Source organism: Geotrypetes seraphini, chromosome 11, assembly GCF_902459505.1.
Source record: "Geotrypetes seraphini chromosome 11, aGeoSer1.1, whole genome shotgun sequence".
NCBI classification, from domain to species: domain Eukaryota; kingdom Metazoa; phylum Chordata; class Amphibia; order Gymnophiona; family Dermophiidae; genus Geotrypetes; species Geotrypetes seraphini.
In genome coordinates, this window is record NC_047094.1 from 130,685,878 (window position 1) to 130,712,967 (window position 27,090).

General features: G+C 44.3%; 2 protein-coding genes across 7 annotated transcripts in view; one reads left to right on the forward strand and one right to left on the reverse strand.

Annotated features, from left to right (window-relative positions):
* Positions 1 to 1,386, forward strand: part of LOC117345640 — a 31,298-nt gene extending 29,912 nt beyond the window's left edge. For 4 of the 5 annotated variants that reach the window (XM_033914572.1, XM_033914576.1, XM_033914573.1 and 1 more), the window contains one exon: positions 998 to 1,386. In XM_033914572.1, coding sequence (XP_033770463.1) covers positions 998 to 1,033 — 36 coding nt within the window. In that variant the 3' untranslated portion in view covers positions 1,034 to 1,386. The remainder of the gene's footprint in view (positions 1 to 997) is intronic. The other variant, XM_033914575.1, reaches the window with a different exon arrangement.
* A 3,912-nt stretch (positions 1,387 to 5,298) lies between these two features.
* Positions 5,299 to 27,090, reverse strand: part of CDK5RAP1 (CDK5 regulatory subunit associated protein 1) — a 43,213-nt gene continuing 21,421 nt past the window's right edge. The window contains exons 6-14 of one of the 2 annotated variants that reach the window (XM_033962568.1): positions 26,550 to 26,760; positions 25,475 to 25,595; positions 23,164 to 23,394; positions 19,864 to 19,961; positions 16,780 to 16,835; positions 15,079 to 15,209; positions 11,030 to 11,179; positions 6,208 to 6,348; positions 5,299 to 6,113 (exon numbers count right to left, since the gene is read on the reverse strand). In XM_033962568.1, coding sequence (XP_033818459.1) covers positions 6,033 to 6,113; positions 6,208 to 6,348; positions 11,030 to 11,179; positions 15,079 to 15,209; positions 16,780 to 16,835; positions 19,864 to 19,961; positions 23,164 to 23,394; positions 25,475 to 25,595; positions 26,550 to 26,760 — 1,220 coding nt within the window. In that variant the 3' untranslated portion in view covers positions 5,299 to 6,032. The remainder of the gene's footprint in view (positions 6,114 to 6,207; positions 6,349 to 11,029; positions 11,180 to 15,078; positions 15,210 to 16,779; positions 16,836 to 19,863; positions 19,962 to 23,163; positions 23,395 to 25,474; positions 25,596 to 26,549; positions 26,761 to 27,090) is intronic. The other variant, XM_033962569.1, reaches the window with a different exon arrangement.

Sequence of the window (27,090 nt, forward strand, 5' to 3'; positions counted from 1 at the left end):
CCTTGGTTTACGAGCATAATCCGTTCCAGGATCATGCTCGTAATCCAAAATGCTCGTTTTTCAAAGCAAAGTTCCCCATAGGCTTTAATGCAAACTCAGAAGATTCGTTCCACAACCGAAGTTTGCAATGGTGGCCCAGGGGTGAGAACTTGCCTGCGGGTGCTGCACAGCGATTCCAAAGTGTTGCCTTCCTTCCTCGGGTCCCCATGCGGCTGCCCTCCTGCTTCTGCGATGCCTCTGCCGTCCGTCAGCGCTCTCCCGGCTCCCATCTAAACTGGCCATCCTGAATGAGCATGCGCGCGACTTCTCTCTCCTCTCCTAAGGCAGCCGCTCCCCCGACAACAAGCTCACCACGTACAAGGACGTCCTGCGTGCTTGTACGTGGTGAGCGTGTTGTCGGGGGAGCGGCTGCCTTAGGAGAGAAGTCGCGCGCATGCTCATTCAAGATGGCCAGTTTAGATGGGAGCCGGGAGAGGCATCGCAGAAGCAGGAGGGCAGCCGCATGGGGACCCGAGGAAGGAAGGCAACACTTTGGAATCGCTGTGCAGCACCCGCAGGCAAGTTCTTACCCCTGGGCCACCATTGCTGAGTGCTCGTTTATTGGGGCAGTGCTCGGTTTACGAGACAAAAGTTTGCCGAGTGTTTTGCTCGTCTTGCAAAACACTCGCAAACCAGTACGCTCGTAAACCGAGGTACCACTGTATATTTAGCCCATGCTTCACACCTGTGCTCATGTCCATGCTCTTGCTACCAATGGTGCAAATATGTGCAAAAAAATGCATGCATGCACAATTAGGAAAGAATGCACGCTATTTCCCAATAATGCACATTCATCGTGAATAATACTCACTCTTCAAGATGCAAGAGAACCTTTGCATTTTATTTAATGAAAATCTGTTTAGATTAGTTCTTAACCAATGAATGAATATACTGAAAAAAAATGAACTCTTTGTGCCAGGAGATATAACATATGGAATTGTTTCTCTTATTTTGGCAGATTGATCTTACTCGAGGCCTTCAATCCAAACCATAGGAAGTTATATCGCCATATGGTAAACAAATGCCATTTCATGTCAGAATAGAAAAGAATCAGAAGCTTGAAGAATTCTGACTTCATTTGTGGCAAAATGTCTTAATATATATATCTTTAGTTATACCTGTATCTTTCTGACATATCAATGCGATTGTCAATGCATGCCTTTTAGAAATCAAATCATTGAAATCTGTGATGGCTTCTTATAATACTGAACTGGTAGTCTGGGCCTTTGTGTTTCTCTTTCAATAAAGAATTCTACTGTATCTGCTTCAATTGTGTAGTTCAGAAAGTTCAATAAAAAAAAATAGATTAACCAAGCAACAAAATAGAGGGAAAGAATGAAAAGTGGAGGAAGGAGAAAACTATATTCTAAACATCAAAAGAAGAAAAAAGTCAAAAGTATAAACATTAATCAAAATCTGATGAAGGGGATATAATTATGTTAGAAGCTGTGAAGTCATCCATTCTTGAAAAATACATCTAAAATATTTTTTTTGAAAATTGTCTATCTAGCCAGAGGTTACATAATCAAAAAACAAATACATCTAAAAACCAGCCTAAATTGGTACTTGGATAATGAAAAAAGACAAGTTATCCAAGTACCAATAATTAAACAGGGTTTTAGATGTATCAAAAATTTAGTTTAGGCCTTTTCACTGCTTCTGTGCGCCCAGCAGTAGGGGACGTTTGGAGCAGTGGGTAAGGTGGGAGGTATGTGGCCCAACCTACACTTAGTTGTCCAGTAGCAATAATTGAAAAGTTTGCCTGGACGGAAATTATACATTTTGACTTAGACCAAGTCAAAACAGGTATAAGTTCCTGATCAGGTTGCTGAGCAGATTGCTGCTGCTGCGATCAGCTCAGCGGCCCAGGCAATCCCCCCCCCCCCTCATAACAATCGTGGCAGGAAGGATGCCCAATCCCTCCTGACCAAAGCCGCCACGATCCCCCCCCCTCCCTAATGATCGCCGGCAGGAGAGATGTCCAAACTCTCCTGCCGCAATCCCCCAAACCCTCCTGCAATGTTCCTCGGCAGGAGGTATGCCCAATCCCTCCTGCCACGATCCCCTGTGAACCCCCCACCCCCTCCTATGGGATGTGGCCTAAGGGATAAGCCAATCAGAATCTTAGGCCACCCCCAGTGCATCCCAGAATGCACTGGGAGATGAGCCTAAGATTCCGGTTGGCCCAGGTGCCTAAGGCCCCTCCTGCATGTCTCCCAACTTGCTTCTGCTATCATGTATACGCGGTGCTGGCATTGTATGCCTGCCTTCCTTCTGCCTTCACCTATCTTCCCGCCTTCCTCATCTTCTCTCCCTAGCCTCCCTCCCCCCCCCGGAACAGCAACGGCAGCTCACTGTGTACTTTTAACTTCCCCACACAGCTGCCGCTAGCGTTAGTTTAGCCGGAGATTGCATCAGACACCCTTGGGCCTTTGCTAGACCAGCCTGCCTGTATATCAAGGATGACAAAAATCTTAAGACAGTAAATCAAATGAGTGCCTATATCTTAAGTGTCAGTCCGCTCCCAAAAGAGCCCGTTTCGCTGACGTAAAGTCAGCTTCATCCAGGGATTGCATATGGACTGAGGCACAAAAATTGAATTCACATTAATTATTTTGACGCTCTTTATGCCTGCTATTAGAACATCGCAATGCTACTTGCTGCGATTAATTACACACCGTACACAAAGAGTAAGGATAAGACAAAAAGAAAACCACAAAAAATTAAATTTAAACGAATGAGTGTTTATAAGAAGCAGATAATATCTAATGGGAGCAAGTGCTAAGTGATGCATGTGGGAAAGAGGAACCCGAACTATAGCTGTATGATGCAAGGGTCCACGTTAGGAGTTACTGCCCAGGAAAAGGATCTAGGGGTCATCGTTGAAGATACGTTGAAACTCTCGGCTCAATGTGAAGAATGGCTACGAAAGCAAATAGAATGTTAGGATTGATCAGGAAAGGAATAGAAAACAAATATGAAAATGTTAGACTGCCCTTGTATTGCTCTATGGTACAGCTGTACCTGGCATACTTTGCGCAATTCTGGTTGCCATATCTCAAAAAAGATATAGCCGAATTAGGAAATGTACAGAAAAGGGCGACAAAAATGATAAAAGGGATGGGACGACTTCCTTATGAGGAAAGGCTAAAGCGGCTATGGCTCTTCTGCTTGGAGAAGAGATGGTTCAGGGGTATGCAGAGAAAATCAAACTGCAGCTTTGCAAATATCCACTAGAGGCACTAGAGAAGACTCAACTCAAGAAGCTGCCTGACCCCTAGTGGAATGAGCCTTGAGAAAGTTAGGAACACGCTTCTTCTTCAGAAGATAAGAAGAAGCAATAGTCTCCTTGATCCAGCACGCAATAGTAGCCTTAGAAGCGCCATCCCCCTTACGAGGACCCGCTAGAAGGACAAAGAGATGATCTGATTTCCTGATCTCCTGGGTCCTCTGCACATAAGAGCGAAGGACCCGACTGACTGCCAGCTGTCTCTGCTCAGAAAAGCCCTCCCGACAACCCAACTCTGGGAGGACTACAGATTGATTGACATGAAAAAGAGAAACTACTTTTGGCAAAAAGGAACAGGCCTCAAGGCAACTCACTCCCTAAAAAACTCCAATTAGGGAGCCCTACAAGAGAAAGCCTGCAGCAAACTGGAGTAGCAAGAGGGGATGCTATACCGATATACAAGTTTGATCTCAGTCTCTGGTAGAAGTGAGGCATATTACCCCTTCGAAAGGACTATACCAGTCTACCAAGCAATACAGAAGTTTTTCTTCACACAATGTGCAACTAAACTCTGGAATTCATTGCTGGAGAATGTAGTGAAATCAGTTAGCTTAGCAGAGTTTAGAAAATGTTTAGATGATTTCCTAAAAAAGAAGAGGGTGGGGGATAAAGGGATAGATGAATGTGGAGGGAGCAAAATGGGGAGAGGGAGAGATAAAATTTGGTGGAGAGAGCAAAATGGAGAAAGGGAAAGAGATTTAGGGGAGGGGCAGAAGGGGGAGGGAGAGATAAACAACAGGGAGAGCAGAGGAGGGATGGACAGGGAAAGGTGGATGGACTGGGGGGAGGGAGAGGGAGGAGAAATATCAGACTTGGGAGGAGGGAATGGAAGGGCAGAAAGGAGAGATGTTGCACTTGTGGGAGGGAGAGAAAGAAAGATAGGAAGGACATGCAAGTGGAGTAAGCCATAATGAGGGGAGATGCTAGAAATGGTGAATCCATGTGTGAGAGTTGTCAAGGAGATGAGTGAGCAGAATAATGAGTATGCGAAGGTAGAAATGTGGTAATGGGGAGCAGATAAAAGGGAATAAGAGGATGAGAATGTAAAAGCTAGGGAATGAGAGGAGATAAAAAGTTGATTAGAAATAAAGTGAAAAGGAAGAAGGCAATGTTCCCCCTAAGCTGGGTGGCCATGGAGCCAGCACACCAGGATCTCTGGCCATTCTCTAATGTTGCTGCTGCCTGTGGCTTTGTGAAGAAAGAAGTGCAGCTGGAAGAAAGGAGGAGGAGATCTACTTGGGTGTCTTAGAGCCGGCCAGAACAGAGATACACACCCTTGGGAGGGGGCACAAACTTGGGACACAGAAAGGAGAGAGGGAGCACAAACTTGGGACAAAGGGTGGAAGGAAGGGAGGGGGCATGAACTTGGGAGATAGGATGGAGGGATGGAGAGAAAGAGATGCTGAGGTGGGGGAAGGAATAGAAAGGGAAAATTGTTGAGAATGGGTGCAAATGAGAGGGAGATAGTGTACATGGGTAAAGGAAGAATGGGGAGAATTGTTGGACATGGTAGTGGGAATGGAGTGAGGTAGAGAGAGAAGAGGAGAAATGTTGGAGAGGGAACAGTGGAACAGACTGAAAGGGCTGGAAGAGGGAGGAATGTTAGACATAGCGGTGGAGGGAATGGAGTAAGAGATGTGGCATGGTGCTGGAGAGGGGTGATAGAAGTAGAAATGTTGGGCATGGGGCTGGTGGGTAGGGGCAAAAGATGCTGCACACAATCCAGGGCATAGGAGAGGGAGAAATGTTGGATGTGGTAGTAGTAGGAGTTGGAGAGATGCACCCCGGATCCCCCTCTCTCTCTTTCCCCTCATCTTTTGCAGCAAGGGAGGGAATGAGAGAAAGTGGGATGGTGGACAGTGAGAGAGGAGACACTACATATGGGGGTTGAGGAGAGAGGAAGAAATGCTGTGCATGGGTAGGGAGGGGAAAAAGAGCGTGCTTTGTGTAGTTTAATTTTGTGATTACCATTATGTGTTGTTAATAAGATTATATTGTGTGTGTATATGAAAAATGAATGGAAGAAATGGCATTTACAATTAGTACTATTCTTATGGGGGGTGGGGTGAAGCTTGGCCATTCTGGGGCAGGGTCTAGGGCAGAGCTTTTGAGACCCCAAACAAAAAAAAGCATTCCGCTACCTATGATTAGACTAATTTCTTTTCATGTTTTCAGAAGTTACATTGCATTACATTAGAGATTTCTATTCCGCCATTACCTTGCAGTTCAAGGCAGATTACAAAAGAGTTATAAATGGAGGGTTACAATATTGGATCATTGGTAAATTCAAGAGAAGTTGAGAAGGCGGATTACAAAAAGAGATATAAATGGTGGGATACAGTAGATCATTGGTGAATTCAAGAGAAATTGAGAAGAACTGGTAGCATCTATGGGGCGGGGTGAAGGCAGGAGGATGGAAGGTAATTGATATGTTAAGAGTGATTCAGTGATTTCTTGAAGAGTATCGTTTTTATTTCTTTTCTGAAGGTCTTGCATTCGGGGGTGGTTATCAGTAGGCTGGAGATTTGGTTAGTTCAGTTCTTTGTTTTATAGTTCACCATCGGCGCCCTATGCTGTCATATTCGATATTAAAGCTCAAATCCCAAACCTCAGGCCAGTCACCAAAATCCTTTTGTGCATGCACAAATTAACTCCAGAGTGTTTCCATCAAATTAAAAAGACGAAGAAGAAATCATTTTGCTGTTCAGGTATATTCAGAAGTCTCTTTCAGCGAAGCATGGCGAAGGGCAATTCCCTTCAAGGTCTGTGAGCTAGAAGAGGTTATCTGAAAGGGAAAAATAAATCCGCATGAAGAGATCGGTGGCTATAAAAAGTGCAATGCCTGTGCAGCATTCCAGAAGCAGATCTGAATTATTCACCTTTACCAGCACGTAGTCTCCCGGCCTGGCTCGGACTGGGATCCCTGCCGACGTGTCTTTCTTCAGATCCATATCTGGGAAGATCACCTTGATATTGCCGTCATTCCGCCCCCAGAGTTCTGTTGCGCATCGTTTACTGGGCTGAAATGAAAGAGTGGTAACTGAATTCAGCTACTGAATTTATTCTAGGCTTGCAACAGTTGTGAACAACTCATGTTAGAGATTAAAAAAAAAAAAAAAATTTAACCCTGCGCTGCACTTGAATTAGTTAACTAGGGATCACACATCTAAAACTTCTACAGGTAAGAGTGTTGGAGGAAGTAGGGGATGGGTCAAAAGAAATGTATAGTGGTACTAGATCCTCGGTTCATAGTCTGTTGCGCGCGAGACACCAGCGCACCGACAATCCAGCGCTGACAATTCGGCGCAAGAAAGAAGCGTGCCGCGGAAAAACTTAATTTTAAAGAGCTCCGAAGCAGGGTGTGAGTGGGGAACCCCCCCACTTTACTGCATAGTGTTTGCGCTGCTGTTAGGGGGGGGGGGTTGGGGGGTTAGAACCCTACATTATAAAGAAAATTGAACTATTTCAGATTTTTTTCAGGAAAAGTTCCATTTTCTCTATAATGTGGGGGTGCACACACACAACGGCAGCGCAAACATGATGCAGTAAAGTGGGGGGGTTCCCCCCACACCCCCCGTCGGTGCTCTTTAAAACAAAGTTTTCCCACGGCGCGCTTTTCTTGCGCCGAATTGTCAGCGCTGGCTTGTCGGCACGCTGGTGTCTCACGCGTGATTATCCCATCACCAGATCCTCGGTATATGTCACGTTAGGATAAAACTTGTTTTGAAACATCTTGAATTGTAACTATGGCAAATTTAACCTGTAAATTGTATATTATGTATATTGTGTTGAATTAGGATAAAACATGCATCAAAAAAAATACTTGTACTGTAACTATGGTCATTTATAACCTGTCAATTATATATTACTAGCTTTTTAGCCCGTTACATTAACGGGTGCTAGAATAGATGTAGCTGTCTTTCTTTCTCTGCGCCCTGTCCAGCAGTAGCCTTTGTCCCTTACTTTTAACTCCCCCCTGTCCAGCAGCACCTCTTTCCTGCTCCCCCTGTCCAGCAGGAGGCCTCTCTTCCTTTTTCTGCCCCCCCCTTGTCCAGCAGTAGCCTTTGTCCCTTACTTTTAACTCCCCCCAGTCCAGTAGTACTTTTCCCTTCCCTGCTTCCCCTGTCCAAGATACTACCTGTCCCCAACCAATCACACCCCTACCCCTAAAGCAAAGCAAGTTAATTTCTTGTAGCTAAGAAATCACACCCCTTGCCAAGAAATCACTCCCCTCCCCCAAAAGGAAAGCAAGATCTTTCTTGTCCCCAACAAATCACCTCTTCCCCAATGGAAAGCAAGATTGCTCCCTGGGCCCCTTCCCCAGCACACCCACCCCTGCCCTTTACCTAAATCAATGCACGATAGTTTGCAGCTTCCCCAGCACACACCCTTCACCCAAAACAAACCGCAAGTATTATTTCCTGCCCAGCAAACTGCTGTAAAAAAAACAACCTTCTAAATCGGCAGTTAGTTTTGCTTGCATCGGTTGCTCCTCACACGTCGGCTTCCTCCCTTCTTATCTGCGAAGTGTCCCTTGCTTTCGGAGGCAGCTGGGGCAGGGCTCGCTGTAGGCTCCTTTTGTAAGCTGGGGAGCCGAGCTGAAGGGAAAGCTTCTGCAGCGCGAGTATTCTTTTTCATCAGTGAACCGCCGCACGGAAAACCAGGCTGCGCGCTAGGTCGGACAGGGAGGCTGTTATTTGGCGACACGGTTACAGCCGGCTCCCTCATAAGGAAGGGGGGTCTTGCCTGGCCGGGGCCGGCCGAATCTCGTGCCTGCTCTCCTTTGCCGGCCCCTTACTCCGTGCCATCTAGCGCATGCGCACTCGTGCCGCCACACCCTGACAGATCAGGGTTCAGGGAACTCGCGGCACGAGTGCGCATGCACGCTTAGCGTTTTATTATTATAGATGTATGTTAACCTGTAAACCGTTCTGAGCTGTTTGGGGAAAACGAATTAAATAAATGAGCGAGTGATGCACTCCCATGTCTAGGAACTTTTCAGAGTCTGACTTCCCTTGCTTGTCGTGTCCAGAGTCAAATATAGAAATAGAAGTGCTGTCTGTTGAACCTCAATGAATGCAAGCAAAATGGGGGAAGGGATAAAACTTGGACCTCACGGATCTTAATTGCACATCCTTAAAAATCTGAAGTCTGCACCACTATTAGCCTCAGCGAGGTCCGCGTTTTACCCCTTCCGCAGATTCTCAAACCAAGTTACTGGCGGACGCAGAGACAAATCTGCAAGTCATAAGAACATAAGAAATGCCTCTGCTGGGTCAGACCCGAGGTCCATCATGCCCAGCAGTCCGCTCACGCAGTGGCCCAACAGGTCCAGGATCTGTGTAGTGATCTTCTATCTATACCCCTCTATCCCCATTCCAGTAGGAATTTGTCCAATCCTTTCTTGAACCCCAGTACCATACTCTGCCCTATTACGTCCTCTGGAATCGCATTCCAGATGTCCACCACACGTTGGGTAAAGAAGAACTTCCTAGCATTTGTTTTGAATCTGTCCTCGGGCAAAACCCGGCAGCATGCAGTGTATGCTAAGGGTCAGAAGCCCACTCCCCGCAGGGAGGAACCGCATTTCAAAATGGTTGGGGGAATGCTAAACGCGGCAGTAAATTGCTCCTTTCCGGACACAGTGGAGAAGCTTTCTCTGTATTTGAGAGCTGGCACTTTGCAAAAGTTTCTGCAAAAACAGAGCCAGTCTGTGCCACTTTTAGCCTCAGCATAGGTTATGGCTCCGACAGACCTCTAGGACAATTTAGCTCTGATGGATCCTAATGCTTTAACCTCCCTATGCTGAGACTAAAAGTGGCAAAACTTTTGCCCCCGAGGTCTGAGCCACTTTTAGCCTCAGCATTAGGATCCGTCAGAGCTAAATTGTCATAGAGGTCTGTCAGAGCCATAACCTATGCTGAGGCTAAAAGTGACATGGACCTCAGACTTCTTAAGGACGTGCAATTAAGATCCGTGAGGTCCGCGTTTTGCCCCTTCCCAGCAAAATGCAACAATGTATCCATTCTCCACAATGTGATGTAACTATTTCCCCATGTCACTGCTTGGGCCTCTTATCTTGTAAATCGCCTTCAACCTGTACTGGATATGTGCGATTCAGAAATTTTGATTAGATTAGAAAATGCCATGACTCATCTATGCTTTACTAAGATTTTTTCTTTTACAGCAGACACACTCTATCCATTCTACGTAGCTGTGCGAAACAGCTGGAAAAGTGCAAGTGATATACCCCTATGCTAGTTATCACTATGTCTCCTTAAATGTTACTAGAGGGACTTAGGTCTAGATTCACTAACCTTCCCGATCCTAACCGATCTGTGGGCGATCCGTGGCAGGCCGACTTATCCACAACACGTCCTCATGCAAATGGGGGCGATCGGAGGCAGGCCGACTTATCCACAACACGTCCTCATGCAAATGGGGGCGATCGGAGGCATGCCCCCCACTGACTACATGGATCGCTGGAGAGCAATCCTGACGCATAGGCAGACGATCTTCTTTGCCTTCCATAGCTGGCCACCTTGGTCTTATTGCCAGCTACAGGGAGCTGTTATTGCCTGGATGAATGCTGAGATAATTCTTATAGTACAGACTCACATGTCAAACACCTGGTTCACAGACGTGAATCAAGTATTCCAGAATCATCCTACGCTCATTCGCAAAAACCTCAGCATGTTTCCATGGGAGGGGCCTTAAACAACTTGGACAAATCAGTGTCTCAGGCCCGTACCCAGTGCATCCCAGGAAGCACTGGGGAGGGGAAGGTCCATTTTAAAACGGCGGGCCAGCAGGGTGGAGGGAACCTGCATCCCTCCGGTCAGACTTTTACTTGGAGGTAATGGAGGGGGGGGGGGGCGTCGGAGGAAGGGGGAAGCATGGGTATCTCTCCCGTTGCAGGTGGGTTGTTTGCGGCAGGAGAGAATCAGCATTTCTCCCGCTGCAAGGGGGGGGGTCACCACCGCTGCAACCAGAGGGGGGGGGGGAGTTGTTTGTGGTGTGAGAGTGCGCATCTCTCCCACTGCAGGAAGGGGGGTTGTTTGTGGTGGGAGAGAATGGTCGTGTCTCCTGCTGCTGGGGGTTGTTGGTTGGCAGCAGAAGCGATTGAACGTCTCTCCCACTATTGTGTTTTGGGGTTGTTGTTTTTTCTTTTCACGTTTTTTTTGCGCATGGGCCCTTCGCTATCACCAGCGATGGGCATATGTAAATTTAGCGAGTCTTCCCTACTCTCCGCCAACCTCACCGCTCATGAGTGTTTTTTAGAGAATGACTCACTTTTTTTTAAATTCTCTAGCAGAACATTGCTTTTTAACGCAGTTTTTTGAGAATCCTGGCCTCAGTCAGGATATTCCTATGCCCCCACCCATAGGGCGAAGAGAAAGGGTTTATTGGTTGGGTTGTTGTTTTTTCCCCCAATTTCATGTTATAACTAGACACCTAACACCCCTCTCCAATGAACAACAATCTCCTCCTCCCCCCTTCCACCTCCTTTCCCAACCTACCCACCCCCTCCCCCCCTAACCTACCCCCCTCTCTTCTCCTAACTTCATTCTACCTCCTTGCTCCAAATATTGTTCAATTGTTTTTAAACCACTTGTAATTTTTTGTTAATCTAATGTAAACCGCCTAGAACTCCTTGGGTATGGCGGTATACAAAAATAAAGTTATTATTATTATTATTACTCCTTCCACAAGCACAAGCTGAGTGCTGCCTACGGCCATCTCGATCAATCTGGAAGCCATTGTTCGGTAGACAGCGATAAGATCGTTCAGTCGCCTTTTTTTCTCCTCTGCCGGGACATCATCTTGCAGTCTGTGATAAGCTTGTGTCTTCTAAACGCAGCAATGCAAAAAGAGAGAACATTTCTTTTCAAGAAAGTGCCAGAATTTGAGTAAGAAAATAAAAGCAAATACTGATCACTTTTCACTAGAAAAACAATCCACACTCAAGTTAGGATTTCCGTTCTTAAGTGTTTATTAATTGTAAATTTAGCTATTTATTTTCCAGCTAATTGAGGAAACGTGTGCTACTGCTGGGTTCCTTTCCCAATGAAATTGAATGTGTACATTCGTGTCACTTATGGGTGTTTAATCAAGTTAGTTAGTTTGATTGCATTAGTATTCAGTAATACAGTCAAACCTCGGTTTGCGAGTAACCCTGTTTGCGAGTGTTTTGCAAGACGAGCAAAACACTCGGCAAACTTTTGACTCGCAAACCGAGTGTTGACTCGATTTGCGAGCAACCCCCCCCCCCCCCCGATAACCGGCATCGCTTCACCCCACTCGCAAAGGCCCCCTCGCTCCAACCGACTCCCCCCCGCCAGTACAACTTAAATTTACCCACCTCCCCGTCTAGCACCAGCACCGGCACAGCTCGTGTGCCTAGAAAATCTTCCGGCTTCGGTTCATAGACAAAGTGCGCCTTTGTCCCGGCGCGCTTTTGACCTCCGGCTTCTGCCTGCCTGCTGGCCTTGAGCATGCATCTGCGCATGCTCAAGGACTTCTATTCTCCCTCTCGCCGAGAATCTCGGCGAGAGGGAGAATTAGAAGTCCTTGAGCATGCGCAGATGCATGCTCAAGGCCGGCAGGCAGGCAGAAGCCGGAGGTGTCAGGTCAAAAGCGCGCCGGGACAAAGGCGCGCTTTGTCTATGAACCGAAGCCGGAAGATTTTCTAGGCACACGAGCTGTGCCGGTGCTGGTGCTAGATGGGGAGGTGGGTAAATTTAAGTTGTACTGGCGGGGGGGGGGGGCCGGTTTGCGCGGTGGGGGGTGCCGGTTGGAGCGAGGGGACCTTTGCGAGCGGGGGGGGGGGGGGGGACGTATCAAAGCGAATTTCCATTATTTCCTATGGGGAAACTCGCTTTGATAAACGAGCATTTTGGATTACGAGCACGCTCCTGGAACGGATTATGCTCGTAATCCAAGGTACCACTGTACATTTCATGACAGTCTGCAATCTCTCTCAACTTCATATCTCTCTAGTTAGGATCTTCGGAATCAAGCGCAGTAGTCTTTCATTCATTTTCAAGATGCTGCTTAAATCGTCATTATGGATTTTGCCCTTTGAATTTACACATCCAGTGGGGGAGGGTGGAAATTGCATTATTATTTTAAATTGGGAAAGGTTATTGAAAGATTCTATGTATTTGTGTTTTCTTGTTTAATTATTGGATGGTTGGGAGGGTTAAAGTGATTGCTCATATATGTCTGTAATATCAATGTGCTTTTCTTGGTATTATTCTATGTATTTATATTTTGCACTGTTGTTGTTTGGAAAATGAATAAAGATTTTTTAAAAAATATATATATATATATACTGCTTAAATCGTCATCGATCCTTTTCTTTCTTCATTTCTTTTTTACTTTTTCATATAAATACTTTTTAATTATATTTTTAGTTAGACTTTATAACTTCTAGCCTTAAAAGTTATAGGGCTCATAATTGAAGTGGAAAAACGTCTAAAAATCGGCACTTGGATTATCAGTAAGAGAAGTTGTCCCAATGCCGATAATCGAACCAGGTTTTAGACCTACCTAAAAACGGCTTAGACCTCTTCAGTGCTGCTGAACGACCACAGCTAAAAGGGCTGGCCTAGACTTAGTCGTACTGCAAGTATAACTGAAAGTTTAACGAGGCTGCCTAGACGGAACTTAGACTTAGCAACTTAGGCCTTTTTAAACCAGGTCTAAGTGCCCAGAAGATATTAAAAGTGACCAGATAATAACTGCAAACGTACGCTTCTATTGGGCATGGCCTTAATTAACACATATGCTTGTATCTGACTAGAGTTACCCAGTAGAGAATGACACGGTGACAAAATTCATCACCGTTCCCGTCCCCGTGGATAACCGCGGGGAATAATCCCATGTCATTTTTTAGTGTCTATTACAGCCTTAGTCCTTCTACACCAGCATTCTTCAAAGCAGTGGTTGTGGCCATTCATACTCTGATTCTTCCCTCTCTCCTTAAAGAATGACATGAAGATTGTTTACCGCGGTTATCCGCGGGGACGGTAACGGTGATGAATTTTATCACCGTGTCATTCTCTATTACCCAGAATTATACGAAAAGCAGGCGCTTTTGTAGAAAAACTCCACAAAATACTGCACTATCATGTTCTGACGTCCATTCCATTACTGTCCCATAGACATCACCCCCTACTGGCCACGAGCCACTACTGCTCAAAACACAAAAGTACAGACCCCCACCCATTTCCCCTGTTATCACTGACACTCCCCCCCCCACCCCATACACACACACTGCCATAAAAATCGGAAAAAAAACCTTTACATACCTGCCTCCAAACCATCAGCACCTACGTGGAAAGCCTAGTAGAGCAGCACATAGGTCTCTTAAATAGCCTAGGGGGGGTGGACTAGTGAACCATAGAGAGGAGGGCCAGGCCCATAAGCCACTCTAACCACTGCATTCATAGTGAAACAAGTGCACCCTCTAAACCCTCCCCCCCAAACCCTATAAGTGGCGCCTGCAGCCATAAGGGCTAATGGGGTAGTCTACAGATGGGTCTAGTAGGTTTGGGGGTGTTTGGGAGCGCTCACCATGACCTATAAAGGAGTTGTGTTAAAATGTGTATAAGGCACCCTTTTTGTGAAGTTCGCAGCAGTATCCTGTAAGGTGCCCCACTACTGTGTTGCCATGTCTGGGTGTACAGTCACTTTGCTGGCCCCTCCCACTTTCAAAAGGTCTTGTTCTAGGCGTTTTAGACAATTTTTGGGACGAGAATGGGGTATAAAGATAGACGACTTAGTGGTCAGGCCAACCAAACGGCTGGACGTATAGTTAGACGATTCCTGAAAAAATATATTTTGGACGTATTTTTTTGAGAATGGACTTTTTACACTGCCGACTTTGGGCGACTAGTGACTTAGGCCCAAAACGGACTTAGACGTTTCTTTCGATTATGTCCCTCCAGGCACTTATCTGTTCAGATTTGAAATTCTGTCGGCTAGGGGCAGATAAGTGCCTAACTTTTACGACTAGAAGTTTTAAAATCTAACTAAAAATATAATTAGAAAGTATTATATGAAGAGAGAAAAGGATCGAAGACGATTTAAGCAGTATCTTAAAAATTAATGACGGACTACTGCGCTCGATTCCGAAGATCCTAACCAGAGAGATGTGAATTAAGAGAGATTGCATATTGTTATGATATGTATTACTTATGAGCGTTTAGCATAGAAAGGCTAAAGGTAGCGGAGAGGTGACAGTAGTAAGGGGAGTAATGTTTTTCCAGTGTTAATTCAATAAACATCTATTTTGGAAAAATTTGATCTTTCTTGCTAATTTTATTTCTTTGAGGCCAACCAGACCAGTCCAGAACAAAATGGCAAACTACATTACAATACCGATGCATTGTGGATGACACATAAATTATATGAAAGCAGGTGTGATGATTAAAAAAAGCAAAAAAGGATGCAGAAAGAGGATAAAGGGCACAAAAGAAAAAAACAAACAAACAGCAATCCACTGTGTATTATACTCTGAAAACTAATCGTTCAGAAGAGAGAAGGCCATCTATTATGTTATTGTTACCCCAATACCGGAGAAGACAGGCATGCTACCCAGAAGCCTCTCTCTCTAGGTCCAAAAGGAGAAATTCAGAAGTAAGGTACCATCTTATGCAAATCAGAGAACAAAATAAAGAAGAACTAATACAGACACTGAGGGATAAGGAATCCTTTGCCACTTTTCATTCTAATCCAGAACTCACCTTCCTCATACTGTAAGCGAATAAGAAAGCCATGGTAAAGGGAACTTCCTGGATCAATGACACGGTCTGCTGGTGATCCTCCTCTGTCTCGCCACAGAACCCAGCAATGAAATCACTACTGAGGCTGACGCCTGTCGCATAATTGCACAACTGTTAGAGAACAGCCCAGTTGCAAAAACAAGGGAAGGATGGCAGTGGAGGAATAGAAAGCGTTATGCTGTGCCACTTTATGTATTAGATCAGGGGTGTCAAAGTCCCTCCTCGAGGGCCGCAATCCAGTTGGGTTTTCAGGATTTCCCCAATGAATATGCATGAGATCTATTTGCATGCACTGCTTTCATTGTATGCTAATAGATCTCATGCATATTCATTGGGGAAATCCTGAAAACCCGACTGGATTGCGGCCCTCGAAGAGGGACTTTGACCCCCCTGTCTTAGGTGAATAAGGAGTCAAGTGACTACTAGATCAAGGGTGGGCAACTCCGGTCCTCGAGGGCTGGAATCCAGTCGGGTTTTCGGGATTCCCCCAGTAAATATGCATGAGATCTATTAGCATACAACGAAAGCAGTGCATGCAAATAGATCTCATGCATATTCATTGGGGAAATCCTGAAAACCCGACTGGATTACAGCCCTCGAAGAGGGACTTTGACCCCCCTGTCTTAGGTGAATAAGGAGTCAAGTGACTAGATCAAGGGTGGGCAACTCCGGTCCTCGAAGGCTGGAATCCAGTCGGGTTTTCAGGATTTCCCCAATGAATATGCATGAGATCTATTAGCATACAATGAAAGCGGTTGCATGCAAATAGATCTCATGCATATTCATTGGGGAAATCCTGAAAACCCGACTGGAATACGGTTCTCGAGGACCAGAGTTCCCTACCCCTAGTTTAGATAAATTCCTGAAGGATAAAGGGATTGAGGGGTACAGAGGTACAGATAGAATTAAAGGGTACAGATAGATTTAGAGATAGGTTATAGGAAAAGGAAGGAACCACTTAACAGGTCGTGGACCTGATGGGCCGCTGCAGGTGTGGACTGCTGGGCGCGATGGACCTCTGGTCTGACCCAGCGGAGGCAACTCTTATGTTCTTAATTTTAGAGAATCTGCCCCAAAAGCTTGTAGGAAAAAAAATGCGTTTTGAAAGCTTTTATGTTTGTCTCCGCTCTAACAGAATTGCTATGAGCGTCAGAGTATTTAGTGTAGAAAACACTACCACAGCTTAGCAAAAGAGGGGCTAAATTTTTTAAATAATTCCCCCCTCCCCTTACAAAACTGTGCAAGAGGTTGCTAGCGCTGGCCAGCGCACTGGATGCTCTGTGTTGCTCCAACAGTCATAGAATTCCATAGAGCGTCGGAGCACCGCATTCAGCTCGCCAGCCAGTGCTAGAAAACCTCTTGAAAAATTGGCTAGGTGCGCTGATCAAGATGGCTAACTTTAGGCATATTTTTACAGAATCTGGGCCTTATTATGTAAAGGGACTACTGCTTAACGGGACTCATCTCTATACAGGAAATCAACAAACAAGTATCATAACAGCAAGCTACACTTTCAATTAGAGAATATAATATTCTATCTGAGAAAGTACGCAGCGGAAAAGAAATCTAAAAAATTTAAAGTGCACAGGAATTGCAGTGGGGATAACTGACATATCCTATGTGCAGGGTAATAAACAGCTTATTGACAGGAAGAGATGTTACCTGGAATGGACTCCTGAATGTGGTGAGCCAACTCCATATAAGCCTCTCTTGTGTATCTATAATGAAAACCAAAAGCATGGCTGACAAATACGATCGGCAGACCACAACGATGGAATCAAAAGGTTCAATCGATAGATGCATTATGTAAGTAAACACAAGAAAGGCAGCCGTGATTCACAGAACGTAGTGCGATGAACAGCAATGGATCAAAGAGGTTAACTGAAAATGTGAGGTCTGTTCGAAAAGTTCCAGGACAGTTCGAATTGCGAACCAATGGGAAGTTCTTTTGAGGCGTGCTAGACGGCACTGAGTAGCTTGAAAAAAAACCCTGAATATTAAGGCGTGCTAAAACAAACCGCCCTTGTGGATCCCACTCTGAGACCGGTAAAGCCTTGCTAGTCAAAATGGCTACTCCCGCACTACGAGAGGTCCCAGATGCATAAATAATCTTTTTGTTGATTTATATTGATTAAGGAAGGTCTAGGGCAGGGGTCCCCAAAGTCCCTCTTTGAGGGCCGGAATCCAGTCTGGTTTTCAGGATTTCCCCAATGAATATGCATGAGATCTATGTGCACGCACTGCTTTCAATGCATATTCATTGGGGAAATCCTGAAAACCAGACTGGATTCCGGCCCTCGAGGACCGGAATTGCCCACCCTTGAGCTAGACACACACAAAGGGACAGTCAAAAGAGATCATGCTAGAACTGAAGAGACCTTCTAGGTCAGGGGTGTCAAAGTCCCTCCTCGAGGGCCGCAATCCAGTCGGGTTTTCAGGATTTCCCCAATGAATATGCATGAGATCTATGTGCACGCACTGCTTTCAATGCATATTCATTGGGGAAATCCCGAAAACCCGACTGGATTCCGGCCCTCGAGGACTGGAGTTGCCCACCCTTGAGCTAGACACACACAAAGGGACAGTCAAAAGAGATCATGCTAGAACTGAAGAGACCTTCTAGGTCAGGGGTGTCAAAGTCCCTCCTCGAGGGCCGGAATCCAGTCGGGTTTTCAGGATTTCCCCAATGAATATGCATGAGATCTATGTGCACGCACTGCTCTCAATGCATATTCATTGGGAAAATCCTGAAAACCCGACTGGATTCCGGCCCTCGAGGACTGGAGTTGCCCACCCTTGAGCTAGACACACACAAAGGGACAGTCAAAAGAGATCATGCTAGAACTGAAGAGACCTTCTAGGTCAGGGGTGTCAAAGTCCCTCCTCGAGGGCCGCAATCCAGTCGGGTTTTCAGGATTTCCCCAATGAATATGCATGAGATCTATTTGCATACACTGCTTTCAATGCATATTCATTGGGGAAATCCTGAAAACCCGACTGGATTGCGGCCCGCAAGGAGGGACTTTGGGGACCCCTGGTCTAGGGATTGAGAGTGCAATGATGGTCCCTGTTGCACAACCAGTGCTTGTACTTTTATTAGTACTTTATGCACGGATCGGTTGGTGATTGACAACTTCACTTACACTAATTAATATTTATTATTATTATACAGCATTTGATGCTTCTAATATTTATATTGTTTCTCTAACTTGTGGAGTATTTTCATAAAATAGATTGTTTAACACAAGGAATTACTAATTAACTCCTTTATATTAGTGAGCATAAATAATCTCACCAACCACTGGCATTGCAATTTCTGATGTTCAGCATCCTTGAGGTGAGTTTCCTGTATACCCGCAATATGAAACTTGCAAAATCTTCGAGCGGCGGACCGGGGAGTGAATCCCGGTCACATTCCAAGAACCAATCTTTAAATCAGCCAGCAGAAACCAGAAAAAGATTTTTGCTAGCCTGAACCACATATCTCAGCTGAAATGGGAGCTGGCGCCCAGCCTTCATCAAACCCCCTAGATCACTCCACCCCCTATATACATTCAGCCATTCTGTGCCTCCAAGAACCCCGCATAACACCAGCAAACCCTGACACTGTACTAACAAACACCCCACCCTCCACATGCACAAACCAACTCCCAACTCTCTCCCCCACCCAACCCCAATCCATACACCCACCAAAAATAGAACCCCCAGCACTCTCGAGAGATCAATCCACAGCACCTACCTCCCCCCATTCAAAGAAAATAGCACACACTCAAGCACTAGTTCACTCATACTTCACAGCACCAGCCACACAAAGCTGACCTCTGTAATTATCTCAGCGGACCACGCAGAGCTCATCATCAGGCTCATTGGCCCAGCTGCATCGGCCATCTTGGCTGCAGCCTCTCGCTGTCGATTGCGGTCTTTCCTTTGGGATCGGCTTAGTTCACTCACCGCCTAAGGGAGCGTCCAGAGCCGATTAGACATGGACCCCCGCAGCCAACAACTCACTCAGGTGGGAAAGGGATAATGAGCCACCGAAAATTAGCAAGATACATAGCTAAATCAAGGGGAAGATCATGGCACCATGTGATCTCCCTTTAATTTTATTTATGCTTTATTTATGTTGGGTTTGTTTAATTTTGCTATTTTTTTCCTGCTTTTAATTTTTAGGATTTTTCTATGGGGTTCTCAGCTATTGAAGTTTTTCCTTTTGTTGTGCCTTTTACGCACCTGTAGTATTGAATTTCTGATCTGGCACCGACACCAACGCACAGGACATGCCGGTGCCGGAAGATCCGCCCTCTTGCTTGGGCTGGGCGTTGAGCATCTGCGCATGCTCAAGGCCTTCTAGTTATCGCTCTCTCCGAGATTCTAGTGTCAAAGCAGCTCCTGATTGGTGAGGACCGACTTTAGTACAGGAAGAGGTGGTCGGAGCATACTGCGAGTGATTTCCTTCACTCGCTGGTGCTCCAGCTGACCTTTCGTGGTTGGAAAATATCACAAATGACCAGGACCGTAAATCACCGACTGCGAATTCGCGGGGGAGCACTGTATATATAAAAGACACTAGGTTAACAAGAGGTTTTTAGTGTCATCCGGCAGCTGAGTGCTCTGCCCTGCTCCGATGCTCATACGAACTCTATGACTGTCGGAGTAGAGAACATTCAGCGTGCTGGCCAGCGCTAAGAACCTCTTGCATGGTTTTGTAAAAGGGGGGTTAAATTAAATAAGTAAGACTGCACTCACCCACGTCTCATGGCTTGCAGCACACGGCTGCTCCCGCTCTGTGCTGGGAGATGGATTTGTTTGCAGATGTTGTGCCTTTCCCGGATTATTTGGAGAACCTATCAAGATCAAACATCAGATAACACTCTTATTGCATTGCAACATATTACTGCCTTCTAATAGACATTTTACTTTGCATATCAGATGCAATTTCCTAAAGGTCACCTAAGAGTAAAAGCCACATTGAATTCAAGAGGGCCTGGGATAGGCATGTGGGATCTCTCAGAAAAAGAAAGAGATAATGGCTAATGTGGATGGACAGACTGGATGGGCCATTTGGCCTTTATCTGCCATCATGTTACAATGTTTCTATAACTATAAAGTTCTATGACCTCACAATGCAGGTGTAAAGAGTCTTAGCCTATAGGAAGAGGAGATGCAAATGTTAAAAGCCTTAGCCAATAGGGAGAAGAGGAGATAGTGGATGCTGCGGATGGGCCATTTGACCTTTATCTGCCATCATGTTACAATGTTTCTATAACTATAAAGTTCTATGACCTCACAATGCAGGTGTAAAGAGCCTTAGCCTATAGGAAGAGGAGATGCAAATGTTAAGAGCCTTAGCCAATAGGGAGAGGAAGAGATAGTGGATGCTCTGGATGGGCCATTTGGCCTTTATCTGCCATCATGTTACAATGTTTCTATAACTATAAAGTTCTATGACCTCACAATGCAGGCGTAAAGAGCCTTAGCCTATAGGAAGAGGAGATAATAATAATAATTTTATTTCTTATATACCGCCATACCGTGAAGTTCGAAGCGGTTTATAATAAAGATACATTTGACAGTACATGGGATAGAAACGGTTTACAATAAAGTTGTAACTCAAAGTGCAATCTCCTTTCTCTTCTACTTATGCTCTGAATATCGTCGACTGTATAATGCTACTCATTGTGAAACCGTGTAATACACAGACCCTGTAACTCTCCTGTTACTATCACTAGATGTTCAATGCTATACTCTGTAATTCGCTGTCTGTACAGTTTCTCTTCATTGTAAACCGCCTAGAAGTCGCAAGATTGTGGCGGTATATAAGAATAAAGTTATTATTATTATTATTATTATAAAGAGCCTTAGCCAATAGGGAGAGGAGGAGATAGTGGATGCTGCAGATGGGAAGACTGGATGGGCCATTTGGCCTTTATCTACCATCGTGTTTCTACGTTTATAAAATACTAGGGAAAGTCAGCAGAAAAATCACACCTAGGTAAAATCGCAGACATCTGTATCTGCTTTGAAGCAGTCAAATGTTAAAGTGAGACTGTAACCCATGACACTGCCCACAGTCCATCCAACCTCTGCCCTTAAACATGCCTACATGAAGGCCAGGTGAAAGTGCATGACTTCATGACTCCATGTGTAAACCCTGAGGTCATTTTATAAAAACGGGTTTAGGAACATTTCTGATCTACATTAACACCGGTGGCCCGTAGTCAACTCTTGAATGCTTTATGTGCTGCTGTTTTGCTCTACAGAATGCGACTTATTACTTATGTACACCCACCTGGCATGGGGATGGGGGAAAGGAGAGGTTGGGGGGGGTTCATTCTTGCTTATGAACGTACGATGCTCCTTGACCACTTGCATTATGAGCTGGTTTAGTTGGTATTGTTACTTATGACCTGGTGGTCTTCTTGCTGTATTTGCTGGCTAATGTTTGTATGTTACTATTCTTTTGAAACTGAATAAAGATGATTTAAAAAAAAACAAACGGGTTTAGGATTGTCATTATCTGTCTAGATCAGTGTCTCTCAAACTGTGTGCCCCAAATATTCTGGGTGTGCCTCGAGAGATTCCAGAATTTTACTTTATTTTAAAAAATTATCTTCATAAGTGTACAGTAGAGTAGATGACATGTACGTTGCGTATGCTATGAGCGTCTGTGTGCGTAAGGATACAGCCGCCCAGACAAGCATCATTTGACGTGATCGGACCTTGAAAACTAACGTCAAGTAATTTTAGTTTTATTTTTTATGCAGACGTTATCCTAACTTGAGCAACAAATCAATTAAGGCTTTGTTACCGTTTTGGATCTTCTTATCTTTGCGAACTTGGGATTTTCAACTCTGAAAGAAATTAAATTGAAAAAAAAAAAAAAAAAGAGAGAACTGCAGATGGTGGATGATGAAATGCGTGTTTGCTTGTCGACTTGAGTTAATTTGCACTGAAAAACAAGCTGATCCATCTACTTGTTTCACCGTTGTTACAATTACCCATACATAGCTTAAAGAGCTTTAAATATTTAGCTCTCAAATTAAATTTTTTGTTGGTTTTATAATTTCAATCCCCTGATGAAGCGAGGTGGGATCAGGACCTTTCAGTTAAGTTATGCTGTTCTATTATGTAAATCTTTTTGATGATTATTGATGTGAAGGAGGTTTTGTTTCTTTGACCGATGATTGACGTAACTCTTTAAAGAGGCATGTGAAGTTAACACCAGCCACTAGAGCAGGGGTCTCAAAGTCCCTCCTTGAGGGCCACAATCCAGTCGAGTTTTCAGGATTTCCCCAATGAATATGCATGAGATCTATGTGCATGAACTGCTTTCAATGCATATTCATTGGGGAAATCCTGAAAATCCAACTGGATTGCGGCCCACAAGGAGGGACTTTGAGATCCCTGCACTAGAGGGAATCTGAGGTCTTTTTTTCCTCCTTGCTATGAATGTTACAAGAGAAAACATTATGATGGAACTTTTATAAGTGAATGTTCATTATTATTTAAATAGGTTTTGGTTTTTCCACCTTTTGTTGTTGGCTTTTGCCAAGTGTGGGTGGTGGAAATTTTTGTCTTTTTGGGGGGTTCTAAGTGGTTGATACATAAAGTTTCATAATAAACTGTCTCTAGATGACTCTCAAAATAGAGAAGCCAATGATAAAGTCTCAGTAGTGTCCTTCAAGTTGGCAAATGTTAAATTAATGGAAGCTTTTTAAAATATGATAAAGATTGAAATATAGAAATGAGAGGGGATGGGGTGGGATATTTTACAACTTGATAAGATATATGGGTAAGAATGTACAAGTGATTGTGTATAATATATTGTATAAAATTGTAAACTTGTTGATTGATGGAAAAATGAATAAAGAAGTTTAAAAAAAAAAAAAAATTAATGGAAGCTGCAGGCAGATTTTATTTTGTATTTCTCGCTAACTTTCAGCATCAGAAAAATCCCATCTAGAGACCGAGAATCAGTTACTTAAAATTGACCACGCCATTAGGACCTGGCCCTGAGATTTTCAGGTTCAAGGGTGCATATCTAACCTCATCCGGAAAATCTTTGGGATGCGGAGAAGTGAAGCGAATTCTCATTTCAGGGTCGATTCTGGAGACCTGGTCCAGGAGATCGACGAAGCGCAGCCCCCCTCGCTTGGCTCTGTAGATGGTGTTAAAGCCGTGGCTCAAGCGGGTGACCTCTGCTGTGCTGAACTGGGCCTCTGAGGTGTCCTGGAAGCTGTTTACGTTCTGACCCAGTAAAGTCACTTCTTTCACACCCTAAAGATTACAACAAGTAATAAAAAAAAAAAAGAATATTAATCCCAGTAACCTACCACTGTTTAAAGAAATAATAATGAGATTAAAAAAAAAAAAAAGTAAGAAAGCTAATGCAAACCTGAATGTGATACTTCAAAAAATAATATACTCTGTATGCCATATGATATGTGGATGTTATTGTTCTCCTAATTAGAGATGCTAATACAGAACAAAGTATCACAAAGTGCAATCAATATTGATGAGGAACAAATTAAACTAAACTGAGCTCGATTCGGTTAACAATAATGTAAAACATAATACATAAATTTGACAAGCAAAAGTAGACTGAAATAGTTAATTTCCAAAATGTTTAGCAAACAAAAAAAGTTTTCAGAACTTTCCGGAATAAAGCAAAAGAACCTAAGCTTCGTAATGTAAGCGGTAAAGCATTCCAGAAATCGGTTCATTTAAAAGCAAAAGAATGACTAAATCTCTTAAAGGCTCTGTTTTTACCACAGAGAGAGGGAAATGTAAGTTTTAATTTTATTGAGAACTTCTGGAAAGATGAGATCTATCAACATTCCAGTCTAAAGGAATCAAAGTGGCAAAAATGCCAAATAGGATCTTAAATGCAATACAAATGCATTTAAATTGAATTCTGAGATACACTGGGAGCCAATGCAATTCCTTGAGCAGAGGGGTTACGTGATCAAATTTACTCTTACCGAAAATAAGTTTAGCTGTAGTGATCTGTATTAATTGAAGTCTCTGCAGACCCAAATACACTGCGAATTGCAGTAATCCAGCCTTGACAAAATAATTGATTGAACCAATACGATTGAAACATATAAGTACATCGCGGGACGCATCGAGTCAGAAGATGATATCTTCTGGCTCATGGGACCCTCGACCACCAGAGGGCATCCGCTGAAGATCAGGGGAGGGAAGTTTCATGGCGACTCCAGGAAGTACTTCTTCACCGAAAGAGTAGTGGATCATTGGAACAGACTCCCACTCCAGGTGATAAAGGCCAGCAGCGTGACGGGTTTTAAGAGAAAATGGGATACTCACGTGGGATCTTTAAGGGAGTAAATTCAGAGGAGGGGATACTTGGAATGGGCAGACTTGGTGGGCTATAGCCCTTTTCTGCTGCTTTTTTCTATGTTTCTAATACAGAGAAGTGTTGTTGGTGAAAAAGTGCTCTCACTCTTCTCCGAGCACGGAGGCTGAAAAAACACTTTTTAATAAGCAAATTTAGTTGGTCCTTAAATGTAAGTGAAGAATCGAGAACGATACCCAGTATTAATGAGGAAAACTCAATTTTCAAAGATTCTCTAGAGTCTAAGATCACAGCAGAAGGGAACATGCGCCTGTGACCACTGTGATGTTCAAGGCTTTAAAAATGCTATGGCCTTATCCTCCCCGAGTGCCCCTTTTGCTCCGTGATCATCCAACGGTCCTGCGGATCCCCTCACTGGTTTTCTGCTTCTAATGTACCTAAAGAAACTGTTATGAGTTTTTGCCTCTTTGGCAGGTTTCTCGTCAGATTCTTTCTTAGCTGTCTTTATCAATGCTTTGCATCTAACTTCACACTTAAAACCGGCAAACTTTGATGATAAAAATTAATCAAATATTTAATTCATCAAATTATATCATGCTACATCCGTCAAAAATATTTTATAAAACACACGTGGGGAATCTCAGAACGCCACCCCGTCTGATACAATAAAGCAGGGATCTCAAAGTCCCTCCTTGAGGGCCGCAATCCAGTCGGGTTTTCAGGACTTCCCCAATGAATTATGCATGAGCTCTATGTGCATGCACTGCTTTCAATGCATATTCATTGGGGAAATCCTGAAAACCCGACTGGATTGCGGCCCTCAAGGAGGGACTTTGAGATCCCTGCAATAAAGTGTAACATAGTGACATAGTAGATGACGGCAGATAAAGACCTGAATGGTCCATCTAGTCTGCCCAACCTGATTCAATCTAGAAAATAAAAGTAAAAGAAAACACTGATACTTCGCTACGGTGGCTGGACACAGGAAGAAAAAGAGCAGACATCGTAGGGAAGGGAAGCGCAAAGAGCTGCTCAAGTCACCTGATCTGCAAGCATCCTGACTTCCTGCAGAATGGAGGCGATGGGGCGACTCCTCTCCCGGCCACGGGTGAAAGGAACGATGCAGTAACTGCACATGTTGTCACAGCCCCGCATGATGGAGCTGAAATGCAAAGCAACCCGTCACTTTGACCTGTTTTCCCACAACTTCTTGTCACAGTTAAAAAAATTAATGATAATGGCTCCTGGGTTCCACATAAGGCTGGATTGTGAAAGCGGAATCCCTCCAACAGGACTTTTGCTTAGGGAACGCTCAGTCTGCTTGGAATTTCATTGGCTGATGCATTCAGACCTAGTTCACCAAAATGTGGCCCATTTTATCAAATATTCCTAATCGGTAACATTTTATAAACTAAAATTATATAATTGCCTTATTAGGTCAGCCCAGTATCTTGCCAAGCTAGGATAGCCACATTGAATTTGCATAAATTTGATTTGCATACACTGCCTCCATTATATGCAAATTTCTTTCATGCCTATTCATTGTGGATATCTTGAAAACCTGACTGGCAAGGGGGGGACTCCAGGACCGAGTTGAGAAACATTGCTATAAAGGGTATAGAACAAAAGTCCTTTGCTCTCCGTTTTCATTTGCTGGATGAGAGGCAAAACCCATCTGTTCTGGACCAGTCAGGTAGGAAAGAAAATTACTCCCCCCTTTTTACAAAACCATAGAGCGGTTTTTAGCGCCGGCCGTGGCTCAGAGAATTCCTACGAGCGTTGGAGTTGTTATTTCTGCGGCCGGCGCTAAAAACTAGGCCAAAATTTATCTTTGTAGGGTTTTCACATTAAAATTTATGAAAACAGTTTAATCTTTGAACCAAAAGAAAAAGCTAGGAAGCTTGTTAAATTCACCTTCTCATTTTCTGAAGGATGTGTAAAACGGATGAAGTAACAGGCCTCCGAGTCGAGATTACTTTTGCCTCTTTTTCTAGCTAATGCCAAACACTGTGGCTTAACTCAACATTCTGCAAATGGTATAAACACACAGTCTTTCAGCTCCATAGAGCCTAGATCACATAACAAACCGAAGTGGCTCTACATCATAGCAACTCACACAAAAGCCGTTATGCTGTTTGAACTCGTGTGGACGGGCAGAATGTCTGCGTAAGTTTCCTCTAGAGACAGCAGGACATTGGCAGCCTGTTGGCCAGACTCAGCTACAGCCAACAGCCGAGGGAGATCGCGATAAGCGTCAGGGCCTGCTACAACATCCACCAGCTTTTCCCGGTCCAGGATCTCCTTCTTTAGTCTCTCGGCCATGCAACCTACAGTAAAATTCAGCCAGACCATAAACACAATTGACCTGCTTTATCATAATAGGTCAGGGATAGGCAATTCCGGTCCTCGAGAGCCGGAGCCAGGTCAGGTTTTCAGGATATCCACCATAAATATGCAAATCCATCTCATATATATTCATTGTGGATATCCTGAAAACCTGACCTGGCTCCGGCTCTCGAGGACCGGAATTGCCTACCCCTGTAATAGGTTAACACAGAAATGGCAAAGTCTAGCTATAGTCAATTATAGACGGGTCCTCCCTCTTCTCTCTCCTTTCTTCCATCTGTTACCTTGTCCTCTCTTCCATTCCTTTCTCT